The 16,764-nt window shown below is 47.1% G+C and overlaps 1 protein-coding gene across 1 annotated transcript in view; it reads right to left on the bottom strand.

Annotated features, from left to right (window-relative positions):
* Positions 1-7,373: 7,373 nt before the first annotated feature.
* Positions 7,374-16,764, bottom strand: part of LOC102970885 (guanylate cyclase soluble subunit beta-2-like) — a 59,803-nt gene continuing 50,412 nt past the window's right edge. Inside the window, exons 13-15 of the mRNA XM_042998326.1 lie at positions 16,249-16,395; positions 10,644-10,798; positions 7,374-7,707 (exon numbers count right to left, since the gene is read on the bottom strand). Coding sequence (XP_042854260.1) covers positions 7,374-7,707; positions 10,644-10,798; positions 16,249-16,395 — 636 coding nt within the window. The remainder of the gene's footprint in view (positions 7,708-10,643; positions 10,799-16,248; positions 16,396-16,764) is intronic.

Genomic DNA, 16,764 nt, shown 5'->3' with positions numbered 1-16,764 from the left:
AACCCAGGAAAGAATTAAAAGCAACACCAAAACCCACTTCGATGTCTATTAAACATGAATTAAGTAAAAAAGAATGGTTGTAGAAAGAACCTTCCCTGGCTTGGGGAACAACCATCGCTGTGTATCATTGTCAAATGTGAACGTAGGGGATGCTGCAGTTCAGTAGTGGCAGCAAAGGTGAGTTCTGGGAAATATTGTTGCCTTGGGATATATACGTGGAATTTGGGTCCGTGGCTGATCATTACAGACAGGACTCCATGAGTCATAAAGGATATGACATGGGGTTATAAGAAGGAATTCTTACATTTGCGATTGAAATAATTCCTTGTCTGCATTCTGCATCTGTATTTAACCTCCTAGATAGAATAAGATGTGGGAAACCATATCTTGGTTTCAGTACTGAGTTTCCGTGACTGGGGTGGGGGCTTTGGCCTGAGCCTGAAGTCTGACTCTCAGTTGAATCTTCTCAGTTGTCCCCATGACTTCACCCCGTTGGAGTGCTCCCCACATGGAGCCTGCAGTTAGGCATCCCCTCCCACCTGTACGTCTCACCCTGCACCCATCCTGGCTTTTACCCTGAATGGTCTCCATGTGTGCAGAACAATTTATCTCCTCCTACTTGGTTCCATCTGAGTTCATTTTCCAATGAATCCACCTGATCTGGGGGACGGTCAGTCTGACCACACCATGCCGTTCATAAGTGTGAACAGAAAAAGGAGCCATGAATTCTAGAAGTGATATTCTTTGGGGGGAAACTCCACCAGTGATAGAATTTTACTCTAGTGATAAAAATGGTGCAGTGGGGTCACCAGGTTTCATGGGGGTGGTTTCCATTCTAGAATTCCTCTCCCCCTTGTCTCCTATTTCTGTCCACAGGCAAAAGAGGTCATGACCTGAAGGAATGAGATCTCCAGCTTCCAGAAGCCCCTGCATTCTCCAGAGATCAGAGCAGAGGCCGCATCCTTGATCTGCCTATCCCTGCCATCACATATTTGTCAAGTGAGTGAATTCCCAACAATAGGGTCCCTAATTGACTAAGCAGCTGGCATATGTGACATGTCTTCAGCACTTTACAGTTTCCAGATCATACATAGCCTCTCACCTGTCCCTCAAAGTGACCAGATAAAGCAGGCACTCTGCTTTCAGGCTGAGAAAGATGAAACAAAGCAGACTTGCCCAAACTGATACAGCTGGTTACTGGGCACCAGGATGTGGACACGGGCCCATGAGTTCTGATTTCAAGCTAGTGCTCATTCTACCATGATGGTGGTTCCCTAGCCTGGCAGCTTGTCAGAATGGCCTGTGAAGATGGTTAACAAACCAGAGTTGAAAGGCCCCCTCTGAGCCCACTGAGGTAGGCTCTTGGGGTGAGGCCCAGCCATCCGAGTCTGATGCCTTCCCATGCCGATCAGCGCCTGATGTCACATCCCAGCCGATGATGTCAAGGCTGACAAATGACTCTCGAGGCCAGTCCTAACACTGACAGTGTTCTTCCATTAGGAAACTCCCCGCTTATAAAAAGTTCATTTATACTTCCCAGGATCTTCCTTCTACAGAACATTGTTGGGTTGACAGCGCAACTTCTAGAAAGCCTGAGGTTAAACACAGCTATGCCTCAGGGATAAAAGACACAACACGGGGAATATAGTCAATGGTATTGTAACAGCACTGCATGGTGACAGACGGTGGTGACACCGCGGTGAGCACGGCGTAATGTACACATTCTCGTTGAATCACTGTGTCACACACCTGAAACTAATGTGACATCGTGTGTCAACAATACTTCAATATTAACAAATAAATACATATGATGACCAGTCCTCTAGCAAAAAACAAAGCAAAACAAAAACAAACAACAACAACAACAACAACAACAAAAAACACCCAGCTATGCCATTCATCAGCCCCAAAGAGAGGAGATCAGGAAGATCTGACAGCCATGCTTAGAAAGGCCTCAGATGGGCCGCTGAAAGGTCTGAGGGCCAGGAATACAGGCCCAGGCTCCTTCGCCTGGCTCCCAACCAGCGGGGACCCAGCTCACTGGACACGTCTGGGAAAGGCACTTGACTTGTATTGTCAAGACTCTGCAAAGTGAGGGGCGAGGACCTGCCAATTAAGTGACCACAGACTCCTGCCTCCAAGAATCACCCACGAGGAGGATGGCCCAGGGTGGGGAAGTTCCTCCTATCAGGAAGACTGAGTCAGACTTGGGGGGAATCGGCGGAGCCCCCAGCAGGTAGACGGCTCAACTCAGAGAGGGACCCCTGTCGCCACCACCCTCCAGCGGAGCAGGTAGGAGTTGTGTAAGTCCTTCAAACTGACTTAACCTGCCATGAACCCAGCAAGTGGTCTGGTTTATAAGACCTTGGGCTGATTTATAAGAAGGGGTCACCTCCAGAGAGGAGCCTGGGCTGCATGCCTAAGTGCTGTATACAGGTCAGCCTGGAACCCATTATTATAATTGCTGGGAGAATCAGGAGACAAGTCGAAGCAAGTCGAAATTTGAAAAACACAGCAACAGCAGTCTGACGAGATGCCAGAAGAGCCTGCCAGCAGGGACAGCTGGAAGGCCAATTTTTTAGTCAATACTGAAAGGTGGTTGCTTAAATATCTGAGTCAACACACACTGATTTCTCTCCGGCTCAATACTCCCGTTTAATTGCACTGGGGAGTCTCTCCACCGACACATCTAACACCCAAAACCATAGTGGAGTAGAAGAAAAGAGTGTTATTCAAGTGCAAATCAGGTCCTGGGTGCAGCCTGCAGGCCTGGGTCCTGCTGGAGTGTTTCCTATTGCCAGGGCAGGCAGACACTTGGGCTGGGCCTCACAGAGATTCAGGGAGGCCCCCCCCTTTGAAAGAGGGCCAAGGGAAGGGGTGAGCATCACATCTCAGCCGGCCCTCAGAGAGGGGTCTGTGTGGTTTGCTCCCCGCCTCTGCAGCTCTGTGCCCAGAGGGGGAGAGGGAGGCAGGGAAGCACCTGCTTCCCACATCTGGGAGCCAAGTCAGATGGGAATGGATGCCCCTGGAAAGTGATCGGAAGTGTGGCAACCAGGTGACGACCTGGTGAGGTTGATGGCGGACGTGATCGATGAGCTGAGTCTTCAGTGGCCTTCCAACTGCCTAGAGGTCGGGAGGCGGGCAGAACCCTGAGGTAACAAGAGCCAACAGCCTAATCTTCAGGGTCCTGACAGGTTTTGGTTGCTAATAGAAGCACTTTCCTGTAATGACGCCCACATAGGGGCCAACCGGAATGGCCCCGAGGCTGGAGGTGAGAGTGGGGGCTCCTGCAGTGACCTTCTGGCACCCTCAGTGCTAAGCGTGACATTATCACATGTAGCCCCAAACCCACCAGAACTGAGACCTAAATCACAATGACAAGGCAGGCCCTGGGAGCAGGTGACGTGAATCCTTCAAGGGGAAATTCTCCGTCCGCTGCCCACCATCAGAGATGAGGAAGAAGCCTGTGTGTCGCGCTAAACTCAAACTCCGATTCCCTGGGGAAGTTGTGCAAAGCGATTTCTGATCTGGTAGGTCTGAGTCTGGACAGCCAGAGTGAGGCCCGGCGGCTCAGCTGCCCTCTGTCCTCATTTCCAAGCCTCTGGCTCATACCACACGTGTTATCATTCACCCACACTGTGTGAGCTGGTCCTCACTAATACGCCTGCTAATCACACTCAGAAACAACCAAAACGCTGTTCGGTCGGGGCCCAGAGGATCTGAGAGAAACATGGCGGGGCACCGTGAAGCCTGGAGGCCCCCGGGCCTACCACCTGCGGAAACCGAAATCGTTTGGGTCCATCGCTCACGTGAATACAGGCTGCTGAGACAAACAAGCATAAAGATCAAGTCCTACTTCTTCCAATTACTAGCTGTGGGACCTCATCGAAATTACATCACCTATATGAACTTCAACTTTCTTACCTCTGTTACGGGAACAGTCACAGGACTCTTGTGTCAAATGAGATAAAGCGGGCAAAATGCCCAGGACGAACTTGTTGCCCAACAAATGCCAGTTCTCTACCCATCCAGTTTTCACCCCCAAACTGAAGTGACCTCAGTTTCTCTTTCTTTAGTTGTTGGTATTGGTGTATGTCCAGGAAAGCAGCAGTTGGAGGAGATACCGAATCAGGGGCCCAGCTGAGAAACTTCTGTCTCATGTTAAGCAAGAAGCCCAGCCCCTGCCGAGTCCTGTTCATCTCTCCTGTGGAGGGATCCCCATGTAGCGCAAGTTTGAAGAATGAATTTGTTCCCCTTCCTAGAGCACGAAGCGTTCTTAGACTTCCTATTCCGAGCTGTTTATGGAGCAGTCACTTAGGAACTCAAGTGGTAGAGACCTTCGCCCATGGAACATTTCCATGGAGCTCCCATCGCTCCCTGCCTTGCCCCTTACTTACACTCAGACTTTCTGTGTGTGGATAGGAAAGCTCGAGACCACACTGGCCAGGGCATCTGCTTACCTCTCATTCCCTACTGCCCCCTTCCTCTTCTACTCCTCTTTAGACGTCTACACTGGCCTTCTTCTTCTTCTTCTTTGAATTGATCTGCTCATGTTTGCTTAGACCATGGCTCTGTCTGAAAGTCCCCATGACAGCCGCATGGCTGGCTCTTACCCTGCACATTTCAGCTTAAATGCTGCTGCCCCAAAGAAGCCCCCATTGCCCTCTTCTCCATTGCCCAGTTTTTCATTTTCTTCCTAACATCGGTCGCTACCTAAAGTGATCTTATTTATTTGCTCTATGTTGTGTGTCTTCCACAACTAAAACGCAGGCTGTATGAAGGCAGGGACTCCACCTGAGCTGCCCCGCCCCCCCACGAGCCACACTTCTGAACCCACCGATTCTCCTGCCGCGCGGTGCTGGGGGTGTCTGTAGTGGTCAGTGAACTCACCATCTGCTGTGTCACTCTTCAGGGACAGCTGCCTACTGTCCTTGTACTGCATGATGGCAACAGCTGCTCTGTCTTGACGTCCTTGAGTACTTGCTTCTGCAAACAAGCAGGTGGGGAAGGGAAAGTGAGGGTGGCAAGCCAACCTCATGAGCTGCAGAAGTGGGGGCCTTTCTTTGGTGCCTCTGAACATCAGCAGCCCCGTGGGTATTTCCTCAGGTGCCCGTCATGTGAAGGACTTGCTGGACAGTGGTTCCACCTGTTAAATGTCACTGCTGGGGAGATTATGTGACATTTAATACGTTTAACGCATTCACCAGCTAGAAGATGAATCAGTAAACGCACTTGCTTTAGAGAACAAAAAGGAGAAAGGAGAATGGTTTGAGCAAGAGCGCTCCGGGGTGCCATCCTTTCTTGCTCCTGTTACCTCCCGGGTGTCCCCTCCTGCCAGGTGGGGGAGGAGCTCGGACCCATAAGGGCACCGGAAGGTCACTGCTGAGGCCCCCTCACCCTGCCCCACTGCAGTTACCCATAGTTCTTAGCGTGGGCCTCAGTGCCACTCTGCTCACTTTCATCTCCTTGGACTTCTTCCCGCGCCTCCCCCAAATCACCCAAAACACCAGTGTGTGTGTCCTATGGGAGATAATCTGAGGAAAGAGGCCAATTCGGGAAGAACATTAGCGTGCATATTAGTGTTTCCGTATCCCCCTCCTCCATCACTGGCTTTGAGAGGCTGGGTCTTGCTGTGTGGGGCAAAGTCCCTTGGCCCCTGAAGGCTAATAGGATCATGTTTGGGGGCCATCTCCAGCACTGCGCTGCAGTGGGGATGGGAGGGGCAGGCACTCCCTTCCCCAGGGCTCGAACCTCCGCTCCTGGCAGGAGATCCTAGGCTGATGGGGAGGAGGAAATGGAGAGAAGCATGGAAAGAAAAAAGGCTGAGATCTTTCTGCCATTTCTCTGCATGGAGATACCTGGCCAAGGAGGTCAGGAGTGAGGCTGACGTCAGCCCAGAGGAACAGGTGACTTTCCTTTGCCATCAACCATACCTGGGGAGATATCTACCCCCCCCCCAAAGTGTGCTTTTCCCCAAATTGCACAGAGATGCTGTTTAGGGTCCAGAAGGGGCTAGCCCTCCCTCTCTTTCACACCCTTTCTCTTTCTCAGGCTCCACAGTGAAATCTTTAACTGAGGCACCTTACTCATATTCTACTGTTGGTTAGTATTGTTTTTCCAGCTCAGAACTGAAAGTGGTTTAGAGTCTACTGACCCACGCCATGTTCTAGAATCCTGCTTCTCAAACTTTCCCATCTGAGAACCCCTGCAGGGGCAACAAGGGAGAAGGCAGTATCGAGTTTCAGCTGGGTGCATTTGGGCTGGATTGTGTTTGGTCCTGGTGTAAAGCCTCCAGCTCTGTCTCTCCTCTCGCACAATCAGGTGGCACAACGCCTCTCCCCATTTACTTTGTCTAGTTCTGACAACAAAGCAAAAAAAAAAAGGGGGAAAAACCTTCCTTCTCCCTTTCTGGCAATCCTCCCTGTGGGGAGGGCATGCTGGTGGGAAAGAGAAGGTGATGTCATGGGCGAGGCACCTTGAGCCTAGAAATTCAGGCCAAAAACTCTGTTAAGGGTGCCCTCTGGTCTATACCAGCCAAAGTTATTCCTAGTTTTTAACTTAGATCTCTCTGTCTCAGTGTCTGCATCAGTCAAATGTGGCCCCAACCCGTCCCAGCTCACAGGGAGACCAATGCGAGGTGAACGTGCTATGAAAACAGTATTTCAAGCTCTTCAAATACCCATCTCTTTGTCAGGATAGCCCCACTTTAAAAAATAGTAACGTTAACCCGTGTGTCCCAAAGAGACCTCCCGCACGTGTTAGCAACCAGAAACCCCTGGGTTTCGAGATTTTCCTTGGCAAGCCCCCCGGAGCAGCTAGAGATTAGCTCCTGTCAGAACGAATCCACTTCCTCCTCCACTTTGCTTCAGAGGTTCAGGGAGGTTTTCCTCCTGCTCCTGGGTTTCCCCGTCGGGTCAGCACCTCCCAGCATTAACCAGGGCAGATGTTAAGGGGCCCTGACCGCGTGGGGCGGAGGGGCCTGCCTGGCAGCCGATAGAAACCTCCTCATTGGATTCCATCTGCCGCGGCACCGTGAGCCAAATGGTGATCCCTGGGCTGGCTTAGCACTGGGTTGTTTTAACCTAAACTCACTCTCCCGTCATTCCTGGAGCCGTGTGAGTCACAGATTTTGTCCTTCTTCCCAGTTTTAGAAGCCAGCAGAAAATGAGAAAGGTGGATGGTTTCAGGGTGTGAGGAAAGCCAGGCCTGGAGTCTCCTCTGAGGCCGAGAAGCAGAGAGCTTCTAAAGGCATCCCCCAGCTGCAGGACAGACAGATGTGAAAGCCCCCTTGTGGGACCGGCAAGAACCTTGAAAATGAATGCATGAGGGACCCTTTAGGCTGGGCCCATCAGCCCAGCTCCAGGGGCATCAGACTACCCCGGATGCAAGTGTTCATCCTGGTTGCTCTGATCCTTGGGAGCCTCGACCCAAAGAAAGTCGTGCAAAGGGATGACCCACGCCGACCCCGCATGCCCAAGGGCCCCACTAAACACATCTGAAGTTGTTAGTGGAAAAAATATCCGACACTGAGATGCGGCTTCTCTTTTCTGCTCACCCTTGCGATCAAGCCGGCTGTGAGGTCTGCCCATGATCTCGTCCTCCGAGGCATGCAGGTTCTGGATCAGAAAGTAGGTGGTCATTTTCCCTTTCCCTTTCACTTCGATTTCGCCCCTCTCAACTATTTCAAACCCTTCATTCTCCAGAGCTCTGCACAGAGAGAACAAATCGCACCAGGTATCAAAGATCACAGATGTATAACTTAAGCTTTGGCGACAATGGAGAGGGTGACGCGGAAGTGTGCTCCAGCCCCACGTGGTTGTGAAGCAGGAGGCTCCTTGGAGATCAGCGCTCTCCTTTCCATCTTCCCCAGGCACCCCGTTACCCCAGCTTGCTCATCCTAACCACCCAAGCTTGCTCCCTGACTTCTGGCTGCCAAGGAACGGAAGAGAAGGGTGTAGGGAGGGGGCCGTGAAAAGAGACAGAGCTATGGGATACCTACGGAACGTTTTCTTGCTTATTTATTTACTGGCTGTCGCCAGCTAATGGAGAGAAACCACAGAACGGTGCAGACCAGAGATTTTCTAATTCGTGGTCGGCTGCCTCAGCCAGGTCTTAGCACTCACTGACCTTCCCTTGTCCTTTCCCAGTTTTGTGGAGATTTCAGACCTTCGCTGTTCTCCTCAAGTCCCCCCACTTGGCACCTGCTTTCCTCACCCTCAAGTCACTGACTGTGCTTCCTACCTGGTGATCTGATTCTTGTATAAAGTTTTAACCATTTATAGGTAAGACCCCCCAGCCTCTCACCCCACCGGCTACACGCCCCCTTTTCCCCAGTCTTTGAGGATGAGGTGTCTCAGAGGATGCCGTGTCTTGTGCAGGGGCACCCGATCGATGTCCCTTCCCGCTTGCTCAAGGCCTGGCCCAACCAGCCACTTCTCACTTTCTCTCCGGCTCCCACCGTCTGCATCCTCCCTCAGCCTGCTAGCCTGCTAAGGTCCCTTCCTTCCCAAACAGAAGCGAAAACCTTCCCACGTTATCATCGCCTCCTTTAATCCTATACACTCTCTCCCATTTATCCTTCAACCCATATCCCAGTGTCTATCCCCACCATTCTACCACAACTACTTCTGATCGTGTCCCCAAAACCTCTGGTGCACGTGTTTCAGTCCCTGTCACTATTTTGACATTTTTGTTCAATTCCTCCTCCCTAAAAATATCTCCAAGGGTGCCTCTCACCCTGAACTCTGCCGTTCCTTTCTTATTTCTTTTGCCTCTCACATGGGCCCCTCTTCATCCACCTGCCACTTAAATGTTGGTTCTTTGCGCTGCTCTTTTCCCACTGCACCTTTCCCAGGTGATCTCATCAATCCCCTGGCTGAATTACCGACCATATGCTGCTTTCGCCAAGTTGGGAGCCCCAGCCAACACCTCAACTCCATATTTCATCCATCCATGTAATGGCACCTGTACCTAGGATGCTCTGCGGTTCCTTTGAATTCAACACTTCCGAACCTGAACTCATCGTCTGCCCCTGTAGACTGGAAGCCCTCTTACCTGTCCTGTCTCCAGTGGTGAGATTCAGGTCGCTGTCACCCAGGATGGAGGCCTGGGAGACATTCAAGGCTTCTCCCTCTTTCTCATTCTCCATTTCTAGCAGTTACCAGGTTCAGCTGATTTTACTTTCCCCCAAATTCCCACCACCAATGATCTGGTTCAAACCCAGCTCCTAACAGGTCCTCTCTGTCCTGTTTCCTGATCCTCAAATCTGTCCTCGCATAGTCTTTTTTTTTTTAAGTTTATTTATTTTGAGAGAGAGAGAGAGAATAAGTGGGAGAGGGGCGGAGAGGAAGAGGGAGAGAGAGAGAATCCCAAACAGGCCCCACACCATCAGCGTAGAACCTGATGCGGGGCTCGAACTCACAAACCACGAGATCATGACCTAAGCCAAAGTCCGATGCTTAACCAACTAAGCCACCCGGGCACCCCTGTCCTTGCATGGTCTTGAGTATCAGCATCAGATAAAACCCTGGGCGCCCCATTGTCTCCAATCTCACACTCCCCGGGGGCTCTTCTCCACCTACAGGGCACACCCTTGCTCTTCGACAGGGCACACACAGCTCACACTACTTTCTGCTCCATATTGTCTACTCTAGCGAGCTAAATTGTAGTTCTTAGCTCCTCCTCTACATCTGTGCTGGTACTGCTGGGTTTTCTCCCCCAAAGCCTCAGCTTTGGCTAAATCCTACTCGGAACTCCTTGTTCAGGATTCAGCTCAGGAATCTCTTCCTCCACAAAGGATTTCTTTACTGGATGAGGCACCCCGCTTAGTCTCCCAAGACACACACGCTTGAATTACCTCAAGCACAAGAGTACAGTGGATAAAGCAGGGACTCAGAGCCTCGCCCCACATTTGATCTGGGCTCTTTTCCTTCCTAGCCAACTTGGGACCCGAAGCGAGTCATTAACTTTTTTGTGCCTGATTTTTTTTTTCTCCTCTGTAGATAAGAATAATAGTACATTTTCATAGAGCCGTTGTGAGAGTAAATGAACATATACATATATAAAATAACTCAGAACAGAATTTGGTTCACCTCCTGTAAGGTCTCAAGAAACCATAAGTATTATTTTATGCTTATCTTTACCATTGTACTTAACCACACTTTCAAAATAATTATTAGTGAACACTTCTTTCTTTTTCTGTGAGACCAAGGGTCAGCACACTTTTTTTTGCAAAAGACCAGAGAGTAAATATTTTCAGCTTTGCAGGCCATACGGCCTCTGCCACAGCTCCTCGACTCTGCTGTTGTCCCATGAGAGCAGCCATAGACAATGTGTAAATCAACAAGCATGGCTGTGTTCCAATAAAACTTTATTTACAAAAAACAAGCAGCAGACTGGATTTGGCCTATGACTATGCTTTGCCAATCTCCGCGTTAGACCATATGCTCCTTGGGAGCAAAACTATCTTATGGAAGAGGCTCGACAGTATTTGTTGTCTGGTACAATGTCTTCTATAAGCCAGCGTGGCACGGGAGAAGAACCACGGGTTTCCTTCACTACCCCCGATCCCACGGCTGCCAGGCACCGTGAGCATTCTGGAGGTAGGAAAAGACAAAGGAAGGAATGAATAAATGAATGGCTACCTGTAGGCCGTGGGGCTGAGGTGCACTTTATTGGGAAGCCCGTGACTCTCCATCCTAGAAGCCGTGTTCACAGTGTCACCGAACAAACAGTACCGCGGCATCTTGTCTCCCACCACACCTGCTAAGACTGGTCCTGTGTGGATCCCCACTCTGATCTGTACAAAGAGAATCTCACTGAAAAGGGACCGTCGAATACTCTCGCTTTTATTTTTAAATTAAGGTATAATTTACCTAAAACCGAAAGACAGATCTTTAGCATTTAGCTCCGTGAGTTTTGACAGGAGCATATACCCTATAATCCACCATCCAGAATAAAATACAGACTACTTTCATTACTTCGCGACGTCCCCTTGTTGCCCTTTCCAGTTAAGTTCCCTCCCTCTCTGCAGGGGTAACGGCTTCCTCATTTCTTTTACAAAGAATTATTTGCCTGTTCTAGGACTATGCACAAATGGAATCGTAGAGTATATTGTTCTGTGCCTGCCTTCATTTATCCAGTTGAATGTTTCTGAGATTCATCCATGTTGTTGTATGTTTCAGTCATTCATTCTTCTATTACTGCAACTGTTCTATCGTAAAAACATACCGCAGTTTCTTTATCCAGGCTTCTAACTTCACGAACATTTGGGTTATTTCCAGTTTGGGGCCATTAGGAACACTCTTATACAGATCTGTTTGTAGACACACATTTTCATTTTTCTTAGATAAGTGCCTACAAGCAGAATTCCTGGATCACAAGGTAGATGCGTATTTAACGTTACAAAAAAACAAAAAAACAGACCGTTTGCTAGCAATTTTCCGGAGTGTTTGCACCATTTTACATTCTCATCAGCAATGTGACACTCCAGTTGCTCCACAGTCTCACCATCATTTGGTCTTCTGGTGGGTGTGAAATGCTACCTCGTTGTGGTCTTAATTTGCATGTTGCTGACGGCTAACGATGTTAAGCACATTTTCATGCAGCTTGTGTCCGTTCTTGTATCTTTTTTCTTGAAAAGTCTGTTCAAGAGTTTGCTCATATAAAAACCGGGATTATCTTTCATCGTTAATATAGAGGAGTTCTCTACTATATGCTTGGTTATGGGATACACATATATTTCAAGTATTTTTCCCATTCTGTACACCCACAGACTGAGTGGCTTCAACAACAGGAATTTATTTTCTCCCAGTTCTGGAGGCTGGAACCGTGAGATCGAAGTGTTGGCAGGCTTCGTTTCCTCTGCAGCATCTCCCCTGGGTTTGTGGATGGCCTCACATAGTCTCTTCTTTGTGCCTGTGCATCCCTGGTGTTTCTTCCTATGTCCAGATTTCCTCTTCTTGGCAAGGACACCAGTCGAATGGGATTAGGGCCCACCCTAACAGCTTCATTTTAACTTGACCACCTCTGTAAAGGCCCTATATCCACATATAGTCATATTCTGAGGCCCGGGGGGGAAAGCATCAATATATGAATTTGGGGGGGAACAAAATTTGGCCCCCAATAATGAGGTTTATCAGGGTTTTTTTACTTTCATGATTAATATTTTTTGTGTCCAGTCTAAGAAATTAGTGCTTACCCCAAATTTATGGAGCTATTCGCCTATATTTCCTTCAAAAAGCTTTATGGTTCTAGCATTTATGTTTACATCTGTGATATGTATCAAATTAATTTTTATATATGAAGGATTGAGGTCCATTTTTCTTTCCGTATGTATTTTCAATTAAAATGAACCATTTCTTTTTTTACATTTTTCAAAATACTTTTACTTATTTTTGAGAGAGAGAGAGATTGCAAGTGGGGGAGGGGCAGAGAGAGAGAGAGGGAGACACAGAATCTGAAGCAAGTTCCAGGCTCTGAGCTGTCAGCACAGAGCCTGAAACAGGGCTCAAACTCATAAACTGCAAGCTCATGACCTGAGCTGAAGTTGGATACTTAACCGACTGAGCTACCCAGCTGCCCCAGAAATGAACCATTTCTTAAAAAGAAATTCCTTTCCCTGCTGACCTGATTTTGTGCCTTGGTTAAAAATTAATTGACTTTAAATATGTAGTTTCTTTCTGGGCTCTCTGTACTGCTCCAATGATCCATGTTTATCCTTCTAATTTCACCCTGTCTTTGTTAGTGTAGCTTTACAATAAATCTTACAATTAGGTAGTGCAAGTCCTCCAGTTTTCTTATTTTCCAACATTTAAAACTAAATTTAGGTAGTTTGTTTTTATTTCATTTTCCAAATTTTTGTCCTTAGTATATACATATTCAACTAATTTTTGTGCACTGTCCTTATATCCTGTGACCTTGGTATTTTGATCTAGCTGAGGTTTTATAAGTCCACCATGGTCTTTGTAAAAAGATCATTTTACATCTTCCCTTCCAATCTTTATGTCTTATATTTCTTTTTCTTGCTGAATTGCACTGAGTAGGGCTTTTGGTATTTAAGAATGGAAGTGCTTATCTTTGTATTTATCCTGTTTGGGTTTGCTAAGCTCTTGGATATGTAAGTTGATATCCTTCATCAATGTTGGAAAATTCTCAGTCATTATTTCTTCACATATTTCTTCTGACCCAGTCTCACTGTATCCTTCTAGGACCCTAGTTCCACTTGTGGGAGTCCATTTGATATTGTCCTACAGATCTAGGATGTGCTGTTTCATTTTTTTCACCCTGCTTCCTTCTCTGTGTTTCAGTGTATTGTTCATTTTCACAATCCTTGATCCTTTCCTTTAGTGTGTCTAGAATCCGTTAAAGCCCTAAAATGAATTCTCTATTCCCGATTTCTGATATCATGGTTTTCATTTCCATTGGATAGATAGATTAATAGATAGTTATAGATAGATAGCATGTATTTCCCATCTGTTCAAACCAGTTCCCCTTTTCCAGTAGATCTCCTAAAATATTTATTGTAGTTATTGAAAAGATTCTGTCCCATAATTCCAACATCCAGGCCATTTTCAGACCTGCTTCTGTTGACTATTTCCTCTCTTGGCTATACACTAAACCACATTTTTCTTGATTTTCTAGCATCTCATATTTTTAATTATTTAGTTGTATGTTCTATATTGTATGTGAAAGTACAGTAGAGACTGAAGTAGATAATATTCAGTGTTCAGTAAAGTTCAAATCTCTTTTTTGTCAGGCTGCTAGAGTGGAGACTGAGTGAATTTTATCTGTATTTGAATTGAGTCTGGGCTTCTTTTGCCAAGACACTGCTAGATTCCATGCAATATATGATTTCATATATTAAGAAGGCTAGATCAGGATTTTATCGCCATCAGGGCTCGGGATGTGAGCACCAGCAAAGATCTGAGAACCCCCTTATACTTTACAGTAAGTGTCCGGCTTTCTTAATTGTGGAAGATCTCTTTCTGATTTACAGCCTAATTGTGAGGTGAGGTGTTTGGGGGTCTCTTTGCCCTTTAGTCCCATGCTGGCTCTCTGCACATTGGGAGATTTCTCTTTACCATTCTTCTCTGCCCTTAGACTTCAAAGTGTCATTGTAGTGCCCTTGGTTAAGGCCAAGAATACCTCACAGGGATTTCTGTCTGTTCTCTGACTCTAACCCTACCTTTTCATGGGCCATTGACTTGCATTTGAAGAATGTGCCTCACATGCCTCAGGGACTGGGGGTTTCTCTCAGTTCTCCTCCTAACCCCGTCCTTTGACTGAATAACCACATGTACTTGGTGAAGGCCTGTGGGAGAGTTGGCAGATGGGTACAGATTCTGTGGCTAGAACTGACAAAAGACAGGATCTTTGGGATTCTAACCTATCATTCTGGCCTCCATGTGGCCATTAAAGTTCACTAAAATTCAGACTGGTTTCTTCTCACCCTCGCCTGCAGCTTTACTAGACATGAACATAACTATGGGTGTCCTCTTTGAAAGGGCTGGTTGCTTTCTGGAATCAGTTTATTTCAATTTCTTTGCTCACTAAGTTTTTTTAACGACTAGTATGGGAAGAGCAGCCTATTGCAGCTTTCTACATCCTAACCAGACTTAGTTATCTTTTCAGGCTAGATTTTCTTCTCCCTGAAATAAGAAGATGCATTCCTCTAGGAAAATGAGCCTGTCAAACACCAAGAATACTGTCTCATGCAGAGTAGGACCTCAGTGCATGTGCGTTGAAGGAAATGTGAATAAAATAGTAGAAGATCTCAGAGTACTAATTTAAAAATTGTTGAAATGGCAGCACAGTTCTTTTAAGAGACAGAGATGTTTCAAGTCCTTTTCCCTACTTCCTTAAATAAACCCACACGGTAGGTTGTTTCTGGAGGATATTTAATGATGCTCCTATGTCCCTATTCTTATCTTAAACTTGATAACATCTTTTCCTGCTTTCTTCTGGGTAAAATCCACCAGGATAGTTTCCAGGAATTCATTGTTTAATTTCATTCGTACTGGTATGACATTACTGTCATCTCTATAGCTATTCCTTTTACACACACACACACACACACACACACACACACACACACACTTTACACAACGGTATCTATTCAATTCTTTTTTTCTTTAATGGCTTATATTAGAGCCCTTTAACTGAAACACATATCTCTTATCTGACCTTCTTATCTCATTCCCTCCCATCTTGATTTTTTATTTATCATCCTGGGGCTTTTATTCAACGGATGTATCTGCGTGTTTCCAATGGACCAAATATTGTGGATATGTAGTTCCTGCAACTACGTAAAGCCGGCTTTTACTCAGAAGCACGCAGTGCATACCAGAACCAGAACCTGCAGCATTTCTCAGTGTCTGACTTGTGGTGAGGGTGAGCTGAACACATCTTCAGAATCTCCTACATAAGGGTCATAATTTAGAAAAATCCAATTCTGTCTTATACTTGTCTTTATTGAGTCTCGGTTGGCTGTGTAGTTTATTTTGAAGACCTGACTGCCAGGATCAGGGAAGGGGTTACATTTTAAAATGCAGAAGCCCTGCTCTAAGGCATCTCAGGGCGTCAAGGATCTGCTGAGCAGACAGAAGACGACACCTGCTTTTCATCTCCAAAATTGTCCATCTTTTATAGTGTGAACAAATGTCCATGCCTGGAAGAGCAGGTTCCTGTGAGAAAGGTGGGCAGACGTCTCACTCAGGGCCACGTGGTGGGAGGAAAGCTGTTCTAAATCTCTCATGGCATCGTGGTGTCCAAGCTGCTGGCTGGAAGCAGTTTCCCGCCTCAGCCTGACTTGACCTGGGAGAGGACATGCTGAGTACAGTTTCCCCAGGGGCGGGCGGGGGTGAGCCACTTGTTAGGTTGGATGCTCAAATAAAAAGGCAGGCGTTACTGAACGAGCCAGATACCAAGATGGATGGAGCCCTGCAAAGCAAGTGGAGAGGCTTGCTCAGCACTGTCCCAAGCTATCGAGAAAGACGCTCGTGGTAAATCACATGAAAATCCCACGCTCCAAAGCCTCCCCTGAAATTTAAGAAAAGTTGGGACGATGATATCTTTGCTAATATTTCTATTACTTAAAACATATTCAAGAGAAGACAAGAGTTGGGAGACGTTACCCATCGTAATTACTGTAACATTCCCAGCAGCCACGTGAGCAGACTAATAAACAGAATTCTACTTTGTAGTGTGTGGGATGGTCGATATCAAACAGAGTACTCAGTTTCTCTCTACCTGGATGGGCTCTCCAGTGACAGGATTCATCACTTCTTTTGCAGAAATTCTCATCCCCAGAGCAAAGTTAGCCACTCTTTGAGCATGACTTCCAGTGGGCACTGGTACGCCCCCTACCACCATGTAGGCATCTCCTATAGTTTCCACCTGGAAGAGGGAAGAGAGGGTATTCAGATGGTTTCCTTCATGCATCCAATGTATCACTAAATATTTTTGTCATTTTCCACATATTGACAGAAGGACCATATCGAAGCTGGTGGTTACTGGCCAGGAGTATACGGAGCATAAGGGAGGGCTGAGAGGAAAACTGACTCAGGAAACCACCAATGAGCTAGCCCAAAGGGCTTTCTGCTTCTGGTGGAAGCTCCATAGAAGACATGGCTCCTGAGTTAGCGTATGATGCTATGTATCAGCCGTACGTTATTCAGATTAGACACTCTGCCGAATGGAAGGGGTAGAATTACTCTCTGGGAAAACAGTGTGCCCCTCAAAGGCCTTTTGGCACTGGATATTATA

The sequence above is a fragment of the Panthera tigris genome, chromosome A1 (genome assembly GCF_018350195.1).
Source record: "Panthera tigris isolate Pti1 chromosome A1, P.tigris_Pti1_mat1.1, whole genome shotgun sequence".
Lineage (NCBI taxonomy): Eukaryota > Metazoa > Chordata > Mammalia > Carnivora > Felidae > Panthera > Panthera tigris.
Note: the sequence above shows the minus strand (reverse complement) of the source record. Positions and strands in the feature narration are given on the sequence as shown.